Source organism: Chroicocephalus ridibundus, chromosome 7 (genome assembly GCF_963924245.1).
Source record: "Chroicocephalus ridibundus chromosome 7, bChrRid1.1, whole genome shotgun sequence".
NCBI lineage: Eukaryota > Metazoa > Chordata > Aves > Charadriiformes > Laridae > Chroicocephalus > Chroicocephalus ridibundus.
Genome location: NC_086290.1, coordinates 32,804,195 through 32,822,730, shown reverse-complemented (window position 1 = coordinate 32,822,730; position 18,536 = coordinate 32,804,195). Strand labels below are relative to the sequence as shown.

The window sequence follows — 18,536 nt, the reverse complement described above, 5'->3', positions numbered from 1 at the left end:
ACAGTATTTTCAGTTACTATTTAGGACCACAGACTTGTAATTCAGACTTCCCTTCAGCAAAGTGAAGGACGCTAAAGGAAAGAGCTGTCTAAATCATGTTGCATCTGGTCCTAGTAGGGAGATAAATTCTCTTTGGAATTTTGTAACTCTGAGTGACCACTTACTACTTCGAACTCGCTTCTTTTTATCTTAATGCAGGTTTGCATTAGAATGGCAGTTAAAGCTACAGTAAATACTTCACATTTCATTTTCCTTAGCAATTAAGCATGCTACAGTTGCAGCAGAGAGGAAATGGCATGCCGAGCTCCGGGGCGCTCACGTGCTCTCTCAACGGTCCTTGGCTAAGAATGTACCCAGGAGCCATGTCTTTGGTGCTTAATATGTAATTAATTAAATAAGCCCACAAGTTACAACTTGCCACTGAATGCAATATAGACTGATAATTCATGGATGTTGGACTTACTATAAAATCAGTGAAAATAAGTATAATAGATTATTTTTGTGGAATAATGGTATCTGGCTTAACTATATCTTTAGTAAGGATATAACGTGTGTTGTACTTTACTCACTGGGAATAGTTCGTAGATAGCAATTGCAACTTAAATGGGGCCACTGGTGTCAAATGTTACAATATACTTTAAGTTATAACTTCCAGTCTTTCTCAGACTAAAACATTCACTTAATGAAGCTGCAGCTTTCCGTGCTTGTTTCCTCCTTTAAGCTTGCTTGGTTTTGCCTCAAAAGTCTGAACAATGTTCCTTCATGCATTTCTGTGTTGGGAGACCAGAACAATATATATGGTTTCAGTCAGTATATGTATACACACACAATTCAATGAGTAAGTTTTTCACCTCAGATTTAACCACATGAAATGTCATTACTATTCAAGATAGTACAGAGTATGTACTTGGTATAGAATCACGTGGCATAACCAGCCTGCACGAGCAAACTGCCTTTTGAGCTGCGTGTTCCGGGCAAATGAACACAGGGACTTTTATGTTTTGTTTTTCACAAGTTTCCAAAGGAAGCCGGGCTTACACACTCATCCTCTATATATTTGTGTTTCAGTTTACTAGTTTCGCTCAAATTTGACAGAGGGGAACAGGCATTAAGAAATGAATTTTCATTAAGCTTGTGCAAGAAAGGGTGTGATTAGAGGAAAATATGTTCTTAATACTATAATTTCAGGTAAAATGATAGCGTGAGTTCAAGTCTTATTTGGACATCAGAGAATCCACAGAGGGAGAAGCTGTTCTACATCACCTACCCACCAGAAGTGCTTTAGTCGTAGCTCGTGCTTTACTAGACCTGACAGGATTAATTCCTCAACCAAGATTTTTCTCGGAGATGGATTTGCAGGTATCTAGTAAGACGCAAATTCAATACAACACTTCCCAAATGTTCCCACCTATTACAACAGGTCTGTCTCTGTCTGTCTTTCCCTCACTCCCTCTCACTTCTATTCAGTTTAAAGACCAGTCATAGGATCCCAAATGACTGAAAACCAGAATTCTACTCTTGATATATATTTAAAATATACAGGCTGTGAAACTTGGCAGTGCTTTTAAGTTTTTCCCCACTTTGAGCAGCTGGCAATTAACTGGAGATTTTTACATGTGAAATGTTACAGTGTGGGAGTTCCTCAGTGGAGTGTAAAGGAAAGTATGACCACAGGTGGAAACGCAGAACTTCACATTTTGCTTTGAATTTATTGCCCGCAGTAGTGACATAAACATTAAAAGGAAGCAAATTGGTGATTGCCCCTCCAGGACTTGGGACTCTTGTAAAACTGGAGAAAATGAAAACTCACGATTGGATCTGGAGGAAAACGCTGCCTTCTGGAAAGGAGAAGGAGGTACATTTTATTTGATTGGTTTTCTATTTTTAAGGTTACATAAGGTTATTTGCTCTTTTATTTGGCCAGGGTTTTAGACTGGCTATAGTCACTTCCAAGTTGCCTTGTAAGGGGAAATGTACCAAAGGTGTATAAGGTGTGCTGGATCAAATCTCTCTTTTAAGGGGATTGCACGGAAGCAAAGGGTTTTGCACCTTCAGGGCCACACTGAGAAATTGTGCCATATATCACACACAAATTAAGAAAAGGCAGAGACACTCTACATGCTGTTTGCAGCAGCTTATGAAAGTAGCAAGTTCATAAAGATACATTGTTGAATAATGCCACTGATACTTTGATTTTACTTTATAGCATATTTGATTCCTTTTCTTTACTTCATAGCAAATTGTAATGTTAGCTCATGGAAAGGTAAGATTTTTATGACAATTACTGTGTTAATGAACCTAATGCTGGTTTTTTTATTTGAACCTTACACATCTCTGTAAATCTTCAAATAAATTAAAACATTAACTCTATTAAGATTTTTACAAAACTGTTTACTATAAATTTACTGATTCCTCGATCAAATTTAGGAAATAACGTCTGCCTGAACTAATGGTAGCATGGGGCATACATAGGCAGTGAAAGAGAATGTATGCGAAGCGACTGTTAAAGAGCAAGGGATTTTGTGCTCAGAACAGATTTCGGGGAAAAGCATTTTATTAGACTAAAATACTTCCTTGCAATTCCCAGTCCTAATATTACCTAAACCAAACTAAAAGTGGTCTTGCTCAAATTCTGACATCGCAGACTCCTACCCTTACAAGCCAGTAAGTATGCAGGCAGCTTTAATCTATTGTTTTTTTAAATTTATCAGTTTTTGTTTCCTTGACTGTCTTGATGGCTTTCTATTAATTGTTGATTGTTTCATCTATTACTAGTAGCTAAAGATCAGCCAAAAAGAAATTTAGCTTTCCACTGAGAAGGAATTACATGGATTTCTCCTTTTAACCCAATGGAACTCTTTGAACAGAAAGCCAGATACCTCAAACTCTTCCTAAAAATCTCTTGCAGCTAGGTGGAATATCTGCAGTTCCCTAATCCCTTCCTCACAGTGTATGAGGATTGATGCTAAGTCTTTATACAACTACTATTTTTTTTTTTTTTTTTTAATTTTAGCATTCTTAACGGTTGGTATTTAAAACGGTTTTGCAAAGACATGTAGTTGAAAAGTTAGAGGAATCCCACTCCTCCTTAGAACACACACGCCGACCCGACCCGGCCTCCCGGCCCTGCCCTCCCCGCGCCGCCGGCCGCGGCCGTTGGGGGCGCGCGAGCGGCCCGGCCCAACGGCTGCCGCCCAACGGCCGTCGGCGGCTCCTGCGGCGAGGCGGGAGGGGGCGCGCGCCGGCTCTTGGCTGTGAGGGAGGGAGAGACCTGAGGGACGGGCGGCGGCAGCGGCCGCCTCGGAGCGGTTTGCGGGGACATCATTCCCTGTGCTTGCGGGCCGGTCTCTCTCGCTGTTTATTTAAATGCTTCAATTTAAAATTTGTCCTGACAAAGCAAAAGCTGGTCTGGTCATATTGTGAAGAGATAGAACCTTGAGTGTTTTCATTTTGGTTTTTTTTCCTTTTAGGTATAAACTTGGGTAAATAACTTGAGGGAATGGACAAGATCAAAAATCTGTGATCCTTTTAGTCTTCATGTTTATTAGTTAAGTATTTTGCCACTCTGTGGTAATGTGACTTAAGTCTCAAGGAATAATTCGTTAACCTGTTTGAATTAATTGAACAAAGGTAAAGACTGAAGCAATTTTCTCAACTTCAGAGACGATAAATCCTGATAAGAGGTAATGAAACTTAATTTTTAAAAGTGTGAGAAAGATCATGTATTATTCACAGAATCACAGAATCTTAGTGGTTGGAAGGGACCTTTGAGATCATCGAGTCCAACCACATAAAAAACAAAACAAAACAAAAAACCACACACAAAAAAAAAAAAAAAAGCACCACCAACTAAACTCCACACCCACAACCCCACACACAACACCCCACCACAAACCAATAATCTTGGGCACTAGAGCATGCCCTGAAGAGCCATGTCTACATGTTTCTTAAATACCTCCAGGGATGGTGACTCCACCACCTCCCTGGGCAGGTTGTTCCAGTGCCAAATATTTGGACATTCCTTTTGACAATGTACAGGTTCATTTTGATGATGGATAAACAAGCAACTGCTAAATCATCTACCCTTTTCATCTCGGATGCTGTTAAAGGACATAGGAAGAAGAGGGATGGAACATTACAAGTTGCAAAATGGAATGCTTCTTTAGCATCTAAAATCAAAACTAAATTAATAAGTAAGTCCAGCTAAAATAAATCTGTTTACTGTACTTAGAATGTATGACTTCAAAAGGAATAGTAATTGTATTTAATGTGATTTGCTGAATTGCTGACCGTTAAAATATTAATGTGATATGTTGAGAATTTTAGGAGAGTCTGAACATTAAAACATGTGATTGTAACTTGTTTATTTATCTAATTCTCTGAGTATTTTCAGTGCTTTTCTTTCTGTTATCAAAATTCACATTTTGCTCAAAATGTTTGAACTTTTAAATTTGTAAAATGTATATTCCTTTTTTAGAAATTTGGGAACATTTTTATGCCTGTGAAACTATCAATTTTTCAATGCTTTCTCCTTAAAATAGCATTATTTTAAAAAAATCCAGACTAGAGCAGAATAATAAATTTGCATTTGAAGCTGACAATCATCAGAATGACAGCCAACAGAAACAGTTTTATATTAGGAAGTTTTAGGCTTTGCTATTGTTCCACCAAAACATACAGATAAAAATGCTGTTATACAGTGATAGTTCATGCAGAGAGGGCCTGAAGTGAAGCTGTTGAAAATAATATGGTTTTGTCTCCTTGTCTCCTTTAGATAACTCATCTATGTTTAAAGTATCTTTAAAACAAAATAATAGAGCATTAGCTGTGGCTTTGAGTGTGGAGAAAGAAAATTCTCGAAAGCTGAAGAATGAGAAGATTTTTCTTCAGAAGGAAGTAGAAAAGTTGCAGCTTCATAATATCTTGCTTCGTCGAAAACTAAGCTGTTTGGTATGCTGCAAATAATATAATTTACACTTAGATGAGGTAAACTAAGCATCTGTCTTTTTTTGGAAACTTAATACTGCTTCTTAAAATGGTGATTTAAAATTTACATCTCAGATTTGTGAAGTTATATCATCTGATAGCATAGGATTCACGTTTGATTTTTTTTATTTTTCTTTCATAGGATTGTTTTGTATTTACTGTTTTGTCCATCAGTGTATATGTCTATCCATAGCTATTCTAGCGTCAGCTTCACCTTAATATTTACGGGTATTGAGATGGTATTAAAAATCAGTTTGTGTCAGTTGCTGGGGAAAAAAAAAATTACATCTTAGATTCACCTTTATATATTGTCTTAAGCCAGAAGCCACTTAAAAAATATTTTTAAAATATTTTTTTTCTTTTATATGCAGAATAAAACTCTTATAGAAATAGAAGCATTTTTGAATTATAACCTCTTAACTGCAATAGAAATAAGCAGTCTTTCTGAGGTAAGATATTTTTTGAACTATTACCATATTGAATTCATTTTCCAGGATATTTTCAAAGCATCTAAAGGAGTGCAATGTTGAAATCATATATGCATTTTAAAATATTTACCCCAATTACTTAAAGCTTGGGATGAAGCCCTAGTGCAATGAAATCAATTAAATTTTGCTGTTGCTTGTACTAAAAAATTAATATATAATCTTGTTTACAATTACAATCTTGTAATTTAGTCTTGTTTACAAAGTATCTGAAAGTTAACTATCAGTTAGCCCTGGTGAAGTCATGTGGTTAAAAAAAAAAAAAAGCATAGTACTTCGGTAAGTGGTATTCTTCACTAATGCCTTCCTTGCTTAGTGCTGCAATAAACATCTTGCATGTGGAAACTTTATCAGAAAACTTAGGCCATGTTAGTCTTTGTGAAATGGCAAAATTACAGTTAATTTTTAAAAATACATTATTTTTATTGTCTGTTCTAAACAGTTGCTTAGTGTTGCTCTGTGCTTCTACATGTATAATGCACTTTGGATCAGTTATAGCTACATTAAATAAATCTGCACATTGCTTTGGGATGCAGGTAGGTTACAGATTTTGATAAGTTTTGCTAGAAAATATATTTTTTTAAAAATCATTGTGTGTGTTTGAATATCATGCACCTTTCATCAGTACTTCTATTTTTTGCCCATTCTTTTTTTTTCCTGTGGATATTTCTGATACTTAAAACATAAAATAATATTCAACTGTTTCTACTTCCCCGCTGTTCTTTTTAAGAATCGTCAGAGTTCTCTTCCTCTGTCAGCGGGTCCAAGTAGCCCTACTGATGACCAGTTCAAGAGTACATGTCAGTCTGCTGGGTAGGTAGTTACATTAAATGCAGGAGTCAATAAGTGTCTGTGGATTTTTTTACAGCTAATCTATGTATATTGTCCTAGGTATTTTTGAGGTAATGTGAAACGATTTCCTGTCTAATTCAGATATTACCAATTTGCAACTTGGAATTTATATAGAGAGTGGTAGAAAAAACTTGTGTTTGAATAACTTGCTTCTTCATGGGATATCACCAGCACAAAGCAGGATTTTCTATCATTAAAAAAATAAATTTGCCCCAAGACAGAACGACATTTCATACTTGAGTTCTTGTTTTCTGATTTTATATGTCATCAAGGGTACGTTTTAAACAATTGAATGTTATGGCATAAAAAAGTAATCAAAATCTTCACAGTAAAATTTCCTCTTTTCAGATCTGTAGAATTGCCAGTGAAGCTTCCTTTAATTGCAACAGCTAATACAAAACAGCAAGATAGTCCCTCTGTGTGTGAAATACCAAATTCTTATAAAAGTACTGCTATTTTGTCAAAGGAAAGGCATTCAGATCAAGTCAAGTTTGCACTACCATTGCCTTCTGGTAAAAATAATCAAAAGTTAATTGAAATACAGCCAGTGGAAACAACTGTTGACAAAAATATATTTTTAAAAGGTAGGATGTATTTCTGTACTGGTGATTTATTTTTCAGAGCTATCTGTGAATTAGTATTTAATAATTCACTACTTGATATGCAATACAGAAGGTATAGTAAGATTCCAAAACTGTAATAAACTAATAAAAATAGAATGCAGGTGTCCTGACAGTCACTTGTAGAATAATGTTCATTGAAATAACACAGCTGAAATTTAACAAAATTAATGTGAACAGAATAAAACTTTGATAAGATAACCAAATAATAACCGAATGTCGTGGTTTTGGCTGGTGACAGATGCTCCTCCACCCCCCACGCCCGTACACGGAGGGGAGGAGGAGAGATAAAGAGATTTACAAGTTTAGAAGAAACAAAACTACTTCAATGAAATATTAATAACAAAATAAAAATGAAAATAATGAAATAGATACAGTATATACAAAACCGTATTAAGCTCCCAGGATGACATCACCGGCAGGCACTGGGGAAGTCCCAGACTGGACTCAGCGACGGGTGGGAAATGGGTTCCGGAGATGGAGTCAGGAACACACAGATCGGGATCAAAGGCAGATGAACAGACAGGGTCCTCCTCAGACATCAGCCATTGGACGAAGAGAATTGACCCTTTGATCCCTCAGCTTTTATACTGAGCATGGGGCAGATGGGATGGAATACCCCTGTTGGTCAATTTTGGGTCACCTGTCCTGTCCGCTCCTCCCTGCAGGTGGGACCCCTCTACACTTTTCTGCTTCTGACCCTCCAACAGGGCAAATAATGACATTAGCTGACCTTGGTTGTTATAGCAATAAGTATAAGCAAGAGCCTTTCTGCATACCATTCCTTGGCACAAACTGTCTTATCACTCTGAACGAACCGTTTTAGACACAACCTGCTGTTAATTTCAGAGAGGTAGAAGAGGCCTAGCTAAGAAATAAAATTACTGACCAGAAAGTTGGTTCTGTTTTACCTCAAACCAGGACACTGAAGTAGTTACAGAAAAAAATATTTTTATTTATACCCGATTTCAAAAGTCCAACTTTGGTAAAATATGAAATTAGTTCTAGTTAAGTAAATTTTTAAGGACCAACCATAGAATGTGTGTATTCAGTTAAAAAAAAAAAGTTTGTAATTTTCCATGCTTCTGGTACAACCTTCAGTAATCTGTCTTATTCTGATAACTACACTCTATTCTTTCTTTCCCCAAGCTGCTGATATTTTTCTCTTTGCAGAAAATAAATTATGCACAGAACTAACTTGCAATAGTGCCTTCCTGACTCATGTCAGAAATACACAATCTTTAAGACGGTCTGAGGAGCTTACAAAACAATATAATGATAGTTTATTGCCATTGTGTGGAAATGTGACCGAAAGAAAGAAACATACGGTACTTCATAAGTCACAAACTCAACCTAATATAAAGGATTGTGATGAAAAATGTAGCTTGAATAATCTGCCTCATCACGGTATCAACAGCGGTAGCACCACCAATGACATGAATTTGTGGGAAAGTTCAAGTGACTTGTCTTGCATTATTCCTTCACCTAAGTTTAGCAATGAAAGTAAGATGGATTTTAAGAAGCTGCTTTTTACTGACAAGAGGAAGCCTGAAGAAACTGTTTATGGTGCTGATATGGAGTTGACTGCCAGTGATGCAGGTGAACTACTCACAGTTACTGCAAAAGACAAAGATAAATTACACCGAAATAAAAATAGTAATGCCAATTCTGATAAAATATTAGGAAATTTCAGAAAAGTAAAATATTCTAAGAAGGATAAAGAGAAAATTAAAAGCAAGACTGAAATCAGTTCAAATTTGTGTGCAGAAGAATGGCACACTAGGCCTGACAATAGTGAATTTTCGAAAACTACTGACTCACAAACTCAACTATTCCAAAGTCAGACAGAACAGCTACCTACAGGGGACTCTATAGGGAAACAGAGTTTGCCAAATACCGATAAAGATTATCAAGCACAAAAGTTTCCAAGTAAAACTGAAGATACTAGGAGGACATACCAGGTTAACTTAGTGAGTCCAAGAAAACAGGAGACGAATAAGGAAACTATCGCAGAAACATTTGGAAAAATGGAAAGCAAAATACAAAAAGCAGACTCAAACTCATCTATGAACAAGATCCCACCAGAAGTTTATTGCGCTGAAAATTTACCATTCCCAGATAATACTTCTAATGTATCATCTTTACGGCAGGACTTTCTGCATACAAATGAGAAACATAACAGACCAAAAATAAACAGGAAAACTTCTCAAAACACTTCTAAAGTGAACACAGCAAAACACTGTAGAGATGAAAAGAGGCAGTATGGAGAAAATATTTCAAAAAAGTCTCAAACAGAGATACACCAACATGACAGCAAGAGAAAACAAGACCAGAAGAATATTGTAAAAAGAAAATACAACAGAAAAAGTAGTTGCAGACAAAGTGGAGAAACTGAAAGCGACAGCACTCGTAAAATTACTCAGAAAATAGACCAAAAGGATAGCCATTTTTCGCCAGGCAGATTAAAACGTACATTGGCAAGGGCTAGTCGGAAAGCACGTATAATACCGAAAGAAAGCCTTACACTTTGTAAAAACAAAGAATTAAAAAATAAGGATGCATTGCATGCAGAAGCTGTTTGTGGAGATAAAGTAACTGAAACTCAGCAAACGCAAGTAGCTTTAGTTACTCATAATGGTGTAACCGTGAATACACCACATGCTGGAAAAGCAGAACAAAAACTGGATCATGTTTCTAAAGAGACTTACATAAAGACTCTGACACCTTGTCATGGTAAGTGTATGGCTGAGGAAAAAAATGGTATTTTGAATTAGGTAATGCCTGAAATAGTGGTAAGGTATCTTAATACTATCTTATTGTTTGCTTAGAGTGGATAAAACAGAACTGGAAAAAGGTAGGACTGAAAATCACTAAAATTATTCATATTCTATATCATGTATCAGTCACTATCTAATACCCTTGTTAATTTTCAATATAGTCCAAGATGACATTTAGTTGGGCAGATGTAAGTAGTCTAAATTCTTGAGGAGCATGTATTAATTTTTCAAAGAATGTGATGGAATTCAGAAAGCTGGGGATAGAAAAGGTACAATAGCTTGAGCTTTTATACAAGGGGTATAAGAGTGAAATACACTGTTCCTTGATTAATGAAAACCTAGCTGGACTTAAAGATTTCATTTGTATTTCTTTAGAAATATTGGAATTCAACAGGAATTTGGAGATCTAAAAAATGTACTTTGAGCAAGTTTTCTCTAGAATCTACCCATGAGTAAATTTTCATGTGACAACCTCTTTTTTAAGTAAGATACCTTAATTTAGGAAAATAATCAAACTTTAGTGTAGTCCGGAATATAGGTTTAGATTCTTCTATCATACAATTAAGTTACTGTAAATGTGCTAAAGGAATATGAGACTAACACATCTGTGCTAGAGTTTAAATATGCTTTAAAATGTAGCTTTGAAGTTTTATAGCATGAGGGGTCTATTGTGTAAACATATTTATTCTCAACAAGTTCCTGTTTACTTAATTATGTCTGAGAATGTCCCAACACCTAGAGATTTTAAATCAATAGTTTGAATCCGAAACTATCAAGCAAATACTGCCTTGGCTTCATTTGAATGCTAGGACACAATGGCCAAAGAAAATCTCCTATTTCACGTGACCACAGAATAGGAATACTGGCAGAATTAGACCGTCATGCAAGGTATTATTCCTGGTAATTTGCAGTTGCATCTTCTCATCTTCGATTCTTTCTTTGGAATGTAGAAAAAGGATCCCATAATTTTATTAGTTTTAAAGATAAATTAGTAAACCCTTGTGATCATCAGTATCAAAGACTACTGACGTAAAAAAGCAGATCATTTTATCTTCATACATTTAAGCATAGTTCAAAAACCAGTTAACTTTTCATCCTACATCCAAATCCCTATCTTGAATTAAAAGAAGGCAAGGAAATGCCATCCTTTCTGATGATGCTGGCTCTTCTGACCTTGAGCTGTACTTCGAAATATACCTTGAAAGTTTCCTGTGATGAAAGTCTCTATATAGTTAGATCTATGTGAACATAAATACTCACACACAAAGGCATCCAGCTTTCCTAAATAAGTCAGATTCATGGATGTCTCAAAACTCGTTCTGCTTAAAAAGAAGGCGACCTGGTCTCTAACTTTAAGCTTTAGGAAAAGCTTGGAATAACAATTTATTGTCACTTTAAAAGTAGTACAAATCAAGATTGATTTGTGAGGCAGCCAAACTTGGGAGTTTTTTCATGATCGGAGAGCCCTCTCATTTAAACCAAATAAGCATTGCTCTTCCTTAAAGGAATTCCTTCAAAAGATAATGCTTTTTCTTTTGCCTTCATAAATCAGGAGGGGCTTGCTGCAAGCAGTCTGAAGTCACCTTAATATGTCTCTCATACTTAGAAGTAAAGTTAAGAGAAATCCAATGAAGAACCTCTAACTTTATGTCTCTGCTTAACTCATTTCAGAAGACTATTGATGAAATGATCAGTCTTGCCCACTGAGATATTTTACTTGATCTCAACACAGAATTCTACTACAGGGCAATAGTAATTCAGCACTATCAGCTTGACCATCAGTTAAGAGTGTGTATGCTGGACTGTACAAGGCACTCAGATGCTATAATAAAGAAAAAGAATCTTCACTTTTTTGACAGGAGTGTGTATATACAGTGATACAACCTGTTAGACTCAAGATAGGCACAACAAAAAAATTCACCATTTATCCCATATATCTCTGAATTTCCTCTATGAGATCAATAGCATACATTTGCTGCCACAGAGGATTTAAGGATCCTTTTCTGACAGGCAGCTCTCCAGCCACACTTCCCCAAGCCTGTAGCGATGCATGAGGTTGTTGTGGCCCAAGTGCAGGACCTGGCAGTTGGCCTTGTTGAAGCTCATTCCATTAGCATTGGCTCATCGATCCAATCTATCCAAGTCTCTCTGTAGAGCCTCCTGTCCTCATGCAGATCAACACTCCCGCCTAACTTGGTGTCATCTGCTAACTTACTGATGATATCAAGATCATCAATAAAGACGTTAAACAGAAATGGTCCCAACACTGAGCCCTGAGGAACACCACTTGTGACTGGCTGCCAGCTGGATTTAACTCTATTGACCACCACTCTTTGGGACCGTCCACCCAGCCAGTGCTTGATCCAGCAGATCGTATGCTCATCCAGGCCATGAGCAGCCAGTTTTTCCATAAGAATTCTATGGGGAACAGTGTCAAATGCTTTTTGAAAGTCTAGGTAGACAATGTCCACAGCCTTTCCCTCATCCAATAATCAGGTCATCTTGTCATAGAAGGAGATCAGGTTCGTCAGGCAGGACCTGCCTTTCATAAACCCATGCTGACTAGGCCCGATCCCCTGGTTGTCCGTTATATGACTTGTAATGACACTCAAGATGATCTGCTCCATGACCTTCCCTGGTACCGAGGTCAGACTGATAGGCCTATAGTTTCCTGGATCCTCCTTTCTGCCTTTTTTGTAGATGGGTGCTATATTTGCTACCCTCCAGTCTGTTGGGACCTCCCCAGTTAGCCATGACTTCAGGTAAATAATGGAAAGTGGCTTGGCGAGCACGTCTGCCAACTCTTTCAGCATTCTTGGATGTAACCCATCCGGTCCCATAGACTTGTGTGCATCCAAGTGGTGTAGCAGGTCACTGATCGCTTCCACCTTAATTGTGATGACCTCGTCCAGCTTCCCCTCCCTGTCTCCTAGCTCATGAGGCTGGGTGCCCAGGGAACAGCTAGTTCCACTACTCTCAATGTAGTAAATCTGATTCTTGACCTGTATCAGTGGGGAATATGCACTCTTGGAAGAATTTTTAAGAAATACGCATAAAAATTATTTATTTCATCTTGGATTGCTGTCTGCATTAAATCTTAGTGCTTTTCAGAGAAACTATGATCTATACATGGTTTAGAATTTTTTGAAATGTGGGCTAAATAGTAATTTCAATATTTCTCCCAATTTATCAAAGTATTTGTCTCCAAATTAAATATTGATTGTTTAGTCCGGCATTCTGAATTGGTCTTAAAGGATTGTGGAAAGCTGACACAAATACTACTACTTCTACCAAGGCTGGTTACTTTTTTTTTTTTTTTTTTATGGAGTATTTCTCTTGGACATGTTCAGTGGGTCAAAATACAAGACATTGTAAATAGTTCGGTAGTATACAGTTTTCAAGATAAGGAAGCTCTATTAATCACCATGCTATGCTTATTTTATGCACATTTGCCCGATGAGCAGGCGTAAAGTTGGAAAATACAGTATTAGAGAACTCTTGTCCAGGTTGCATCTTCAGACTATACATATATGCCCTCCCCAGCATTCAAGTCCGTGAGCTGTGTGCAGTTTTACTTTTTCAAATGCAGTAACTCTTGGGAGCCTTAAACAGCTAGCTGCAAATTACAGTGCTATGGGGCTTTCTTAAAATGTCCCAAGAGCCATGGCAGACCTCAAGCAGTTCCAAATTTTGGTAGGTTGAAAGCTGCTGTAGTGGCATTTTCTTTGATCATCTACCCCAGTTTTTGCTGAGCATCTTTGGAGTAGGAGCAGTAACCAAAGTACCTGAATTAAGAAATACTAATTAAAAATAATTATGAATTGAAAGTTTACTTAATTATTAAGAAAATATTTAAAATGAGCCATATAAATTACTGTATTCACAGGGAGAAAGGCTTTGCAAGATCTGACAAATACTAGTACACAATCTCCTACTTCCTTACCTAAATCCCTCCAAACTTTAGAAGAAAACTCAGCAGCACCATCTAAACGACGAAGAGCCACTATTTGCTATAAAGAACCCAGTCTAGCCAGGTAGGTATATGTAAATTAGGGCTTTTGTTTGGGTTTTGTTTTTTATGTACTTGAACTATCCTCAGTAAAGATTTGCTATTAAAACCACCAAATAAAGATTTGAACTACCACTTTCACAACTCTGTTCTGCAAAGATACTTCAGTGTTGATATAAAACATTTCCTGTTAGTCTAGCAGGATTTCCAAGCGCCAGACACCAACAGTATTCAAGTCTCAAAATTTAAATATAGCATATAATATACCATTTTATACCAGTCATGAATAATGTTAAATTCTTAATGTTTATCATGATATAAACCCCTTTGGAGGTGGATAATTGTAAATGTTATACTTAAATGTAAACTTATACCATAATAATGTCCTTGTAATATTGTCAAGTGGCAATTTATGCACTAATATTATATAATTCAGTCGTTTTGCTTTAACTAGCTGTATCTAATATAAGAAATCATTTGAGTTTAAGATATATTACTTTGATATTTAGTTATTTATTATTATTAACTAATATATATATTAGTTATTTATCTCTCAGTGTTCTTAGCAAATTTAGTGGCACAGAATTTCCAAGATTGTTAAAAAACAAGACATAAATTGTGTAATAACTATTAAAATTTAAAAGAGGTTTTTAAAGCCAAACTTCCATTAAGAAAACTAATATATTTGCACTTAGAACCATAGAATCATAGAGTCATCTAGGTTGGAAGCGACCTGTAAGATCATCTAGTCCAGCCATCAACCTAATGCTACCAAGTCTGCCACTAAACCATCTCCCTAAGCAGCATGTCTACCCATCTTTTAAATACCTCCAGGGATGGCAGTTCCGCCACTTCCTTGGGTAGCCTGTTCCAATCTCTGATAATCCTTTCGGTGAAGAAATTTTTCCCAATATCCAATATAAACCTGCCTTGGTGCAACTGGAGGCCATTTCCTCTTGTCCTATCCCATTACTCGGGAGAAGAGACTGATCCCCACCTCTCTACACCCTCCTTTCAGGTAGCAGTAGAGAGCGATAAGGTGTCCCCTCACCCTCCCCTTCTCCAGGCTAAACAACCCCAGCTCTCTCAGCTGCTCATCATAAGACTTGTTCTCTGGACCCCTCGCCGGCTTCATTGCCCTTCTCTGGACATGCTCCAGATCTCAGTGTCTTTCTTGTAGTGAGGAAATAGATCTAAATCCCAATGGACCTTTAAGTTGATTACTTCTGAAAATATTTTGCCACAAAGTTTGTTGGGGTTTTCTGTTTCGTTCGTGGTTTTGGGGGTTTTTTTAAGTATAATATTAATTTCAGGAAAAATTACACTGTGTTGGGAGGGGTAAAGACAGTATCAAGATTTCCCCATAATAGTATCGAGAGTGAAAGGATTATAGCAAGTTACTTTATGACAAAGGTGTAAAAGGACTATGTCTTCCTTTTCTGGTAAAACTGTGGAAGGAAAATAAATTCCCAAACTGAATAAATTAGCACAGTGTTCTCATACAACCTCAAAATATTTGCTAAGACAGCAAACAATTAATTGAAACAATGAGACTGAGGACAAATAGGAGGTAAAAGTAGTGTAGAAAATGTCTTTTCACTTTACCATTTGCTTTTCAGAAATACTTATGCCAGATAGTTTGTAAAAGAAATCCAAAGGGATTAGCATTACATTTTTCTTTTACTAATTGAATTGGATGCTAAAATGCTATAATATTATGACATTGACACATTCTCCTCTTTTACCCCACAATGATAAGGCTCTGTATTTCTGGAGAGAGACAGTAACTAATAAGAGATAAAAATGTGGATGTCACTCAAGATTTTAGATCACTGTCTCATATTTATATTTTATTTTCAAGTATACTAACCTGAATGGATGCTGTTAAGCTTGTGGTTTAAATATTTTTTGAGTTTTGTCTTGCAGGAATAAGTTATGATTACTCACATTTTAATATACAGACCGCATAATGCTAAAAATAGTAATCTTTTTATTTTGGAAAACAGTAGTTACCTATGCCTTGTTATTTCAGACATTTATTTTCCATAAATTTAATTTCTTTATCATATCAAGCATTCCATGAGAGTATTTACAATTCGTAATTGTTATTATAATTAGACTTGCATACATGTTTGGTGATATTCATACATGATGTCTTTTATTTCTTTTGTTTACAGCAAATTAAGGCGTGGGGATCAGTTTACAGATACACAATTTCTGGATTCCCCAATCTATAAAGTAAAAAATAAAATAAGTTTTAAAAGTAAATCAAAATTTATTTGAAGAAGACACAAGAATTGCCTTTACAAAGAATACTTCTAAAATGGGTACAATTTTAAATATATATATATATATGTTTAGCGGTACAGAGTGCTTATTGTTCTTTGATTAGTAAAGGTCTTCCAAAGTGGAATTTCCTGTAAAGGAGCCCCTATATAAGGGACACAGAATACTTTACTGAGGAAGGCAAATAAACGAAGGTTAGGCTCCACTCTTGTGTTTTCCATTTCTGGTCAGTAATTTATAATATGTTCAAAGGGTTTGCAGCACTTCTTAATTTGTAAGAAAAGTGTACATTTTAATGAGAATTAAAAATAAATAATCTTTGGGAATTTTATTGTGAGTTTTTCATATTTACCATGAGTAGAACCATCTCTCATTGCTGGTTGGAACAGACACAAGCATCCCAAATTTTGATAAATCACTGAAATAGGTGGAAACAGTCTTTTTTTCTTTTTTTTTTTTTTTGATAGTTGATTTTTGGATTTGACAGGAGTCATACTGAAATTCGAATGAGGAAGTCTCATTTTGAGGAATTGTAGAGAGAAGTCTAGCGCCCAGAGTATGTGCCAGAGGCAGCCAGAGAGAATACAGCACTGCAACAGAAATTCAATAGTAAATAGGATCCAGAGAAAGCAACACTTTGAGTTTCCAATTAGAGAGAGTGCTCGTGTGACAACTAATACAACCACACCACACCGTTCAGCTGTGAGGGTTTTGTACTGCTTCCCCTCTGGATTCTCGTGAATCAGTTCTGCATTCCATAACGCACTGTCAGCTGACAAACAGTTTTCTGGTATTTTCTGAATGGTAGATGCTGCCAGCTGTAGCCTATAAATCACAGTGCACTCAACTTTTACAGATTACATCGAATGAGATTCAGACTCATTTTGCAACCAAGATAGCCATAGCTCATTTTTAAGGAGATACAAATAAGTTGACTTCTTTTGGTTATAGAAGGTGGTCCTTCACACAGTATGCAGTTACGTTGAGGAATTCCTTACTACAGGAGTAGATGTTATTAGTTTGCATGGGCTTGAAAATTCATTGGACAATTTAATGGAAGAAAAACCTATGAGGAATTACCAGAAACACTGTTTCTGGCACAGGATGTCCCTGAATTGCAGATTGTTGAAGGCTGGAAGAATATTCTGGAGAAGCCTTACTATGTATTTGACCAATTTTTATGCTTTTTCCAAGGGCATTCACCATTGAAACTTTCAGAGACCAGTTCTTTGGTTAGCTAGATCTTTCGTCTGGTATGGTACACCTCTTTTTAAGAGGTGTAACTGGTACTCTTAGGTTTATAATGTATTCTTAAAAATACCAAACCAAACTGTACTCTTTGTACTTCAATGTAGGTTCCATTGTAACCTGGGAAGTTGAGGGAGAAAATATTCATGGAAACTTTCCACGCATGTTAAAGCCAAGAAGGTGATTGGGAGTAGTTGGCATTGATTTACAATGGGGAAATCACACTTTATTAACCTGGTAGCCTCCTGCGATGAGACAGCTAGCTTAGTGGGCGAGGGGAGAGCAGTAGATGTTGTTTGTCTCAACTTTAGTAAGGCTTTTGACATCATCTCTGATAACATCGCACAGACAAGCTGACGAAGTATGTGTTAGTTAAGTACACAGTGAGGTGGGTTGAAAACTGGCTGAACTGCCAGTCCCGGAGGGTTGTGATCAGGGGCATACAGTCCAGTTGGAGGCAAACCACTAGAGCTCCCTAGGGTTTCATACTGGGGCCAATGTCATTTAACATCTTCATTAATGACCTGTATGGTCAGACAGAGTTCAGCCTATGCAAATTTGCTGTTGATACAAAACTGGGAGGTGTGGCTGAAAGACTGGATGGTTATGCTGCCATTCAGAGGGACCTGGGCAGGCTAGAGAAATGGGCCAAGAGTAACCTCATGAAGTTCAACACGGGGAACCTATGTCCTTCTCCTGAGTGGCCAGAATTCCAGCTGCATATTTTGACAGAAAAAATGAGTCATACATGTCAAAATGTACTTCTGGATGTAGCTTTCAGGTCTGTCCATTCTACATGTAAGTCTTGAACTATAACCATAAACAATAAGAGGCACAAAACTATTATTTACAAATAAGTAATACCACAACTGTTTTCTGTTGGGTTTTGGCGTCGTTTTTTTGTGGTTGGTTTGCCTTTTTTTAATGACAGTCTGTAGACCCAGAGCAGATTCCCCAGCATCCTGTAAAACATTCCATGTATGAATTTGGAGTTAAATATGCCACTAGCAAGGTAGTTTACATAGGGGACCTTTATCCCCTAAACAGAGAGCTTGTCTAGCTGTGGCCACCAGTGCAGAGGCCATGCAAAGGTTGTAAATGTACAACAATAAGGACAGCAAGATGTTTTCATATAGAACCTCACCGGGAAAAAGAAAAAAAGTATTCCATCAGTATGAAGATTCTTCCAATATTAAATTTATGTTATCACCCAGGCAATGTGGTCTGTATTGCAAAATAGAGAAGTTTATCTGAGAACTTTCAGCAAACAGAC

General features: G+C 36.8%; 1 protein-coding gene across 1 annotated transcript; it reads left to right on the top strand.

Annotated features, from left to right (window-relative positions):
* Positions 1–4,030: 4,030 nt before the first annotated feature.
* Positions 4,031–16,551, top strand: SGO2 (shugoshin 2). The gene is made up of 9 exons (XM_063341115.1): positions 4,031–4,193; positions 4,775–4,950; positions 5,358–5,435; positions 6,202–6,284; positions 6,672–6,907; positions 8,117–9,676; positions 13,607–13,754; positions 15,907–15,967; positions 16,483–16,551. Exons 1-9 carry the CDS (start codon positions 4,031–4,033, stop codon positions 16,549–16,551), a joined length of 2,574 nt encoding a protein of 857 aa, XP_063197185.1.
* The last annotated feature ends 1,985 nt before the right edge of the window (positions 16,552–18,536 follow it).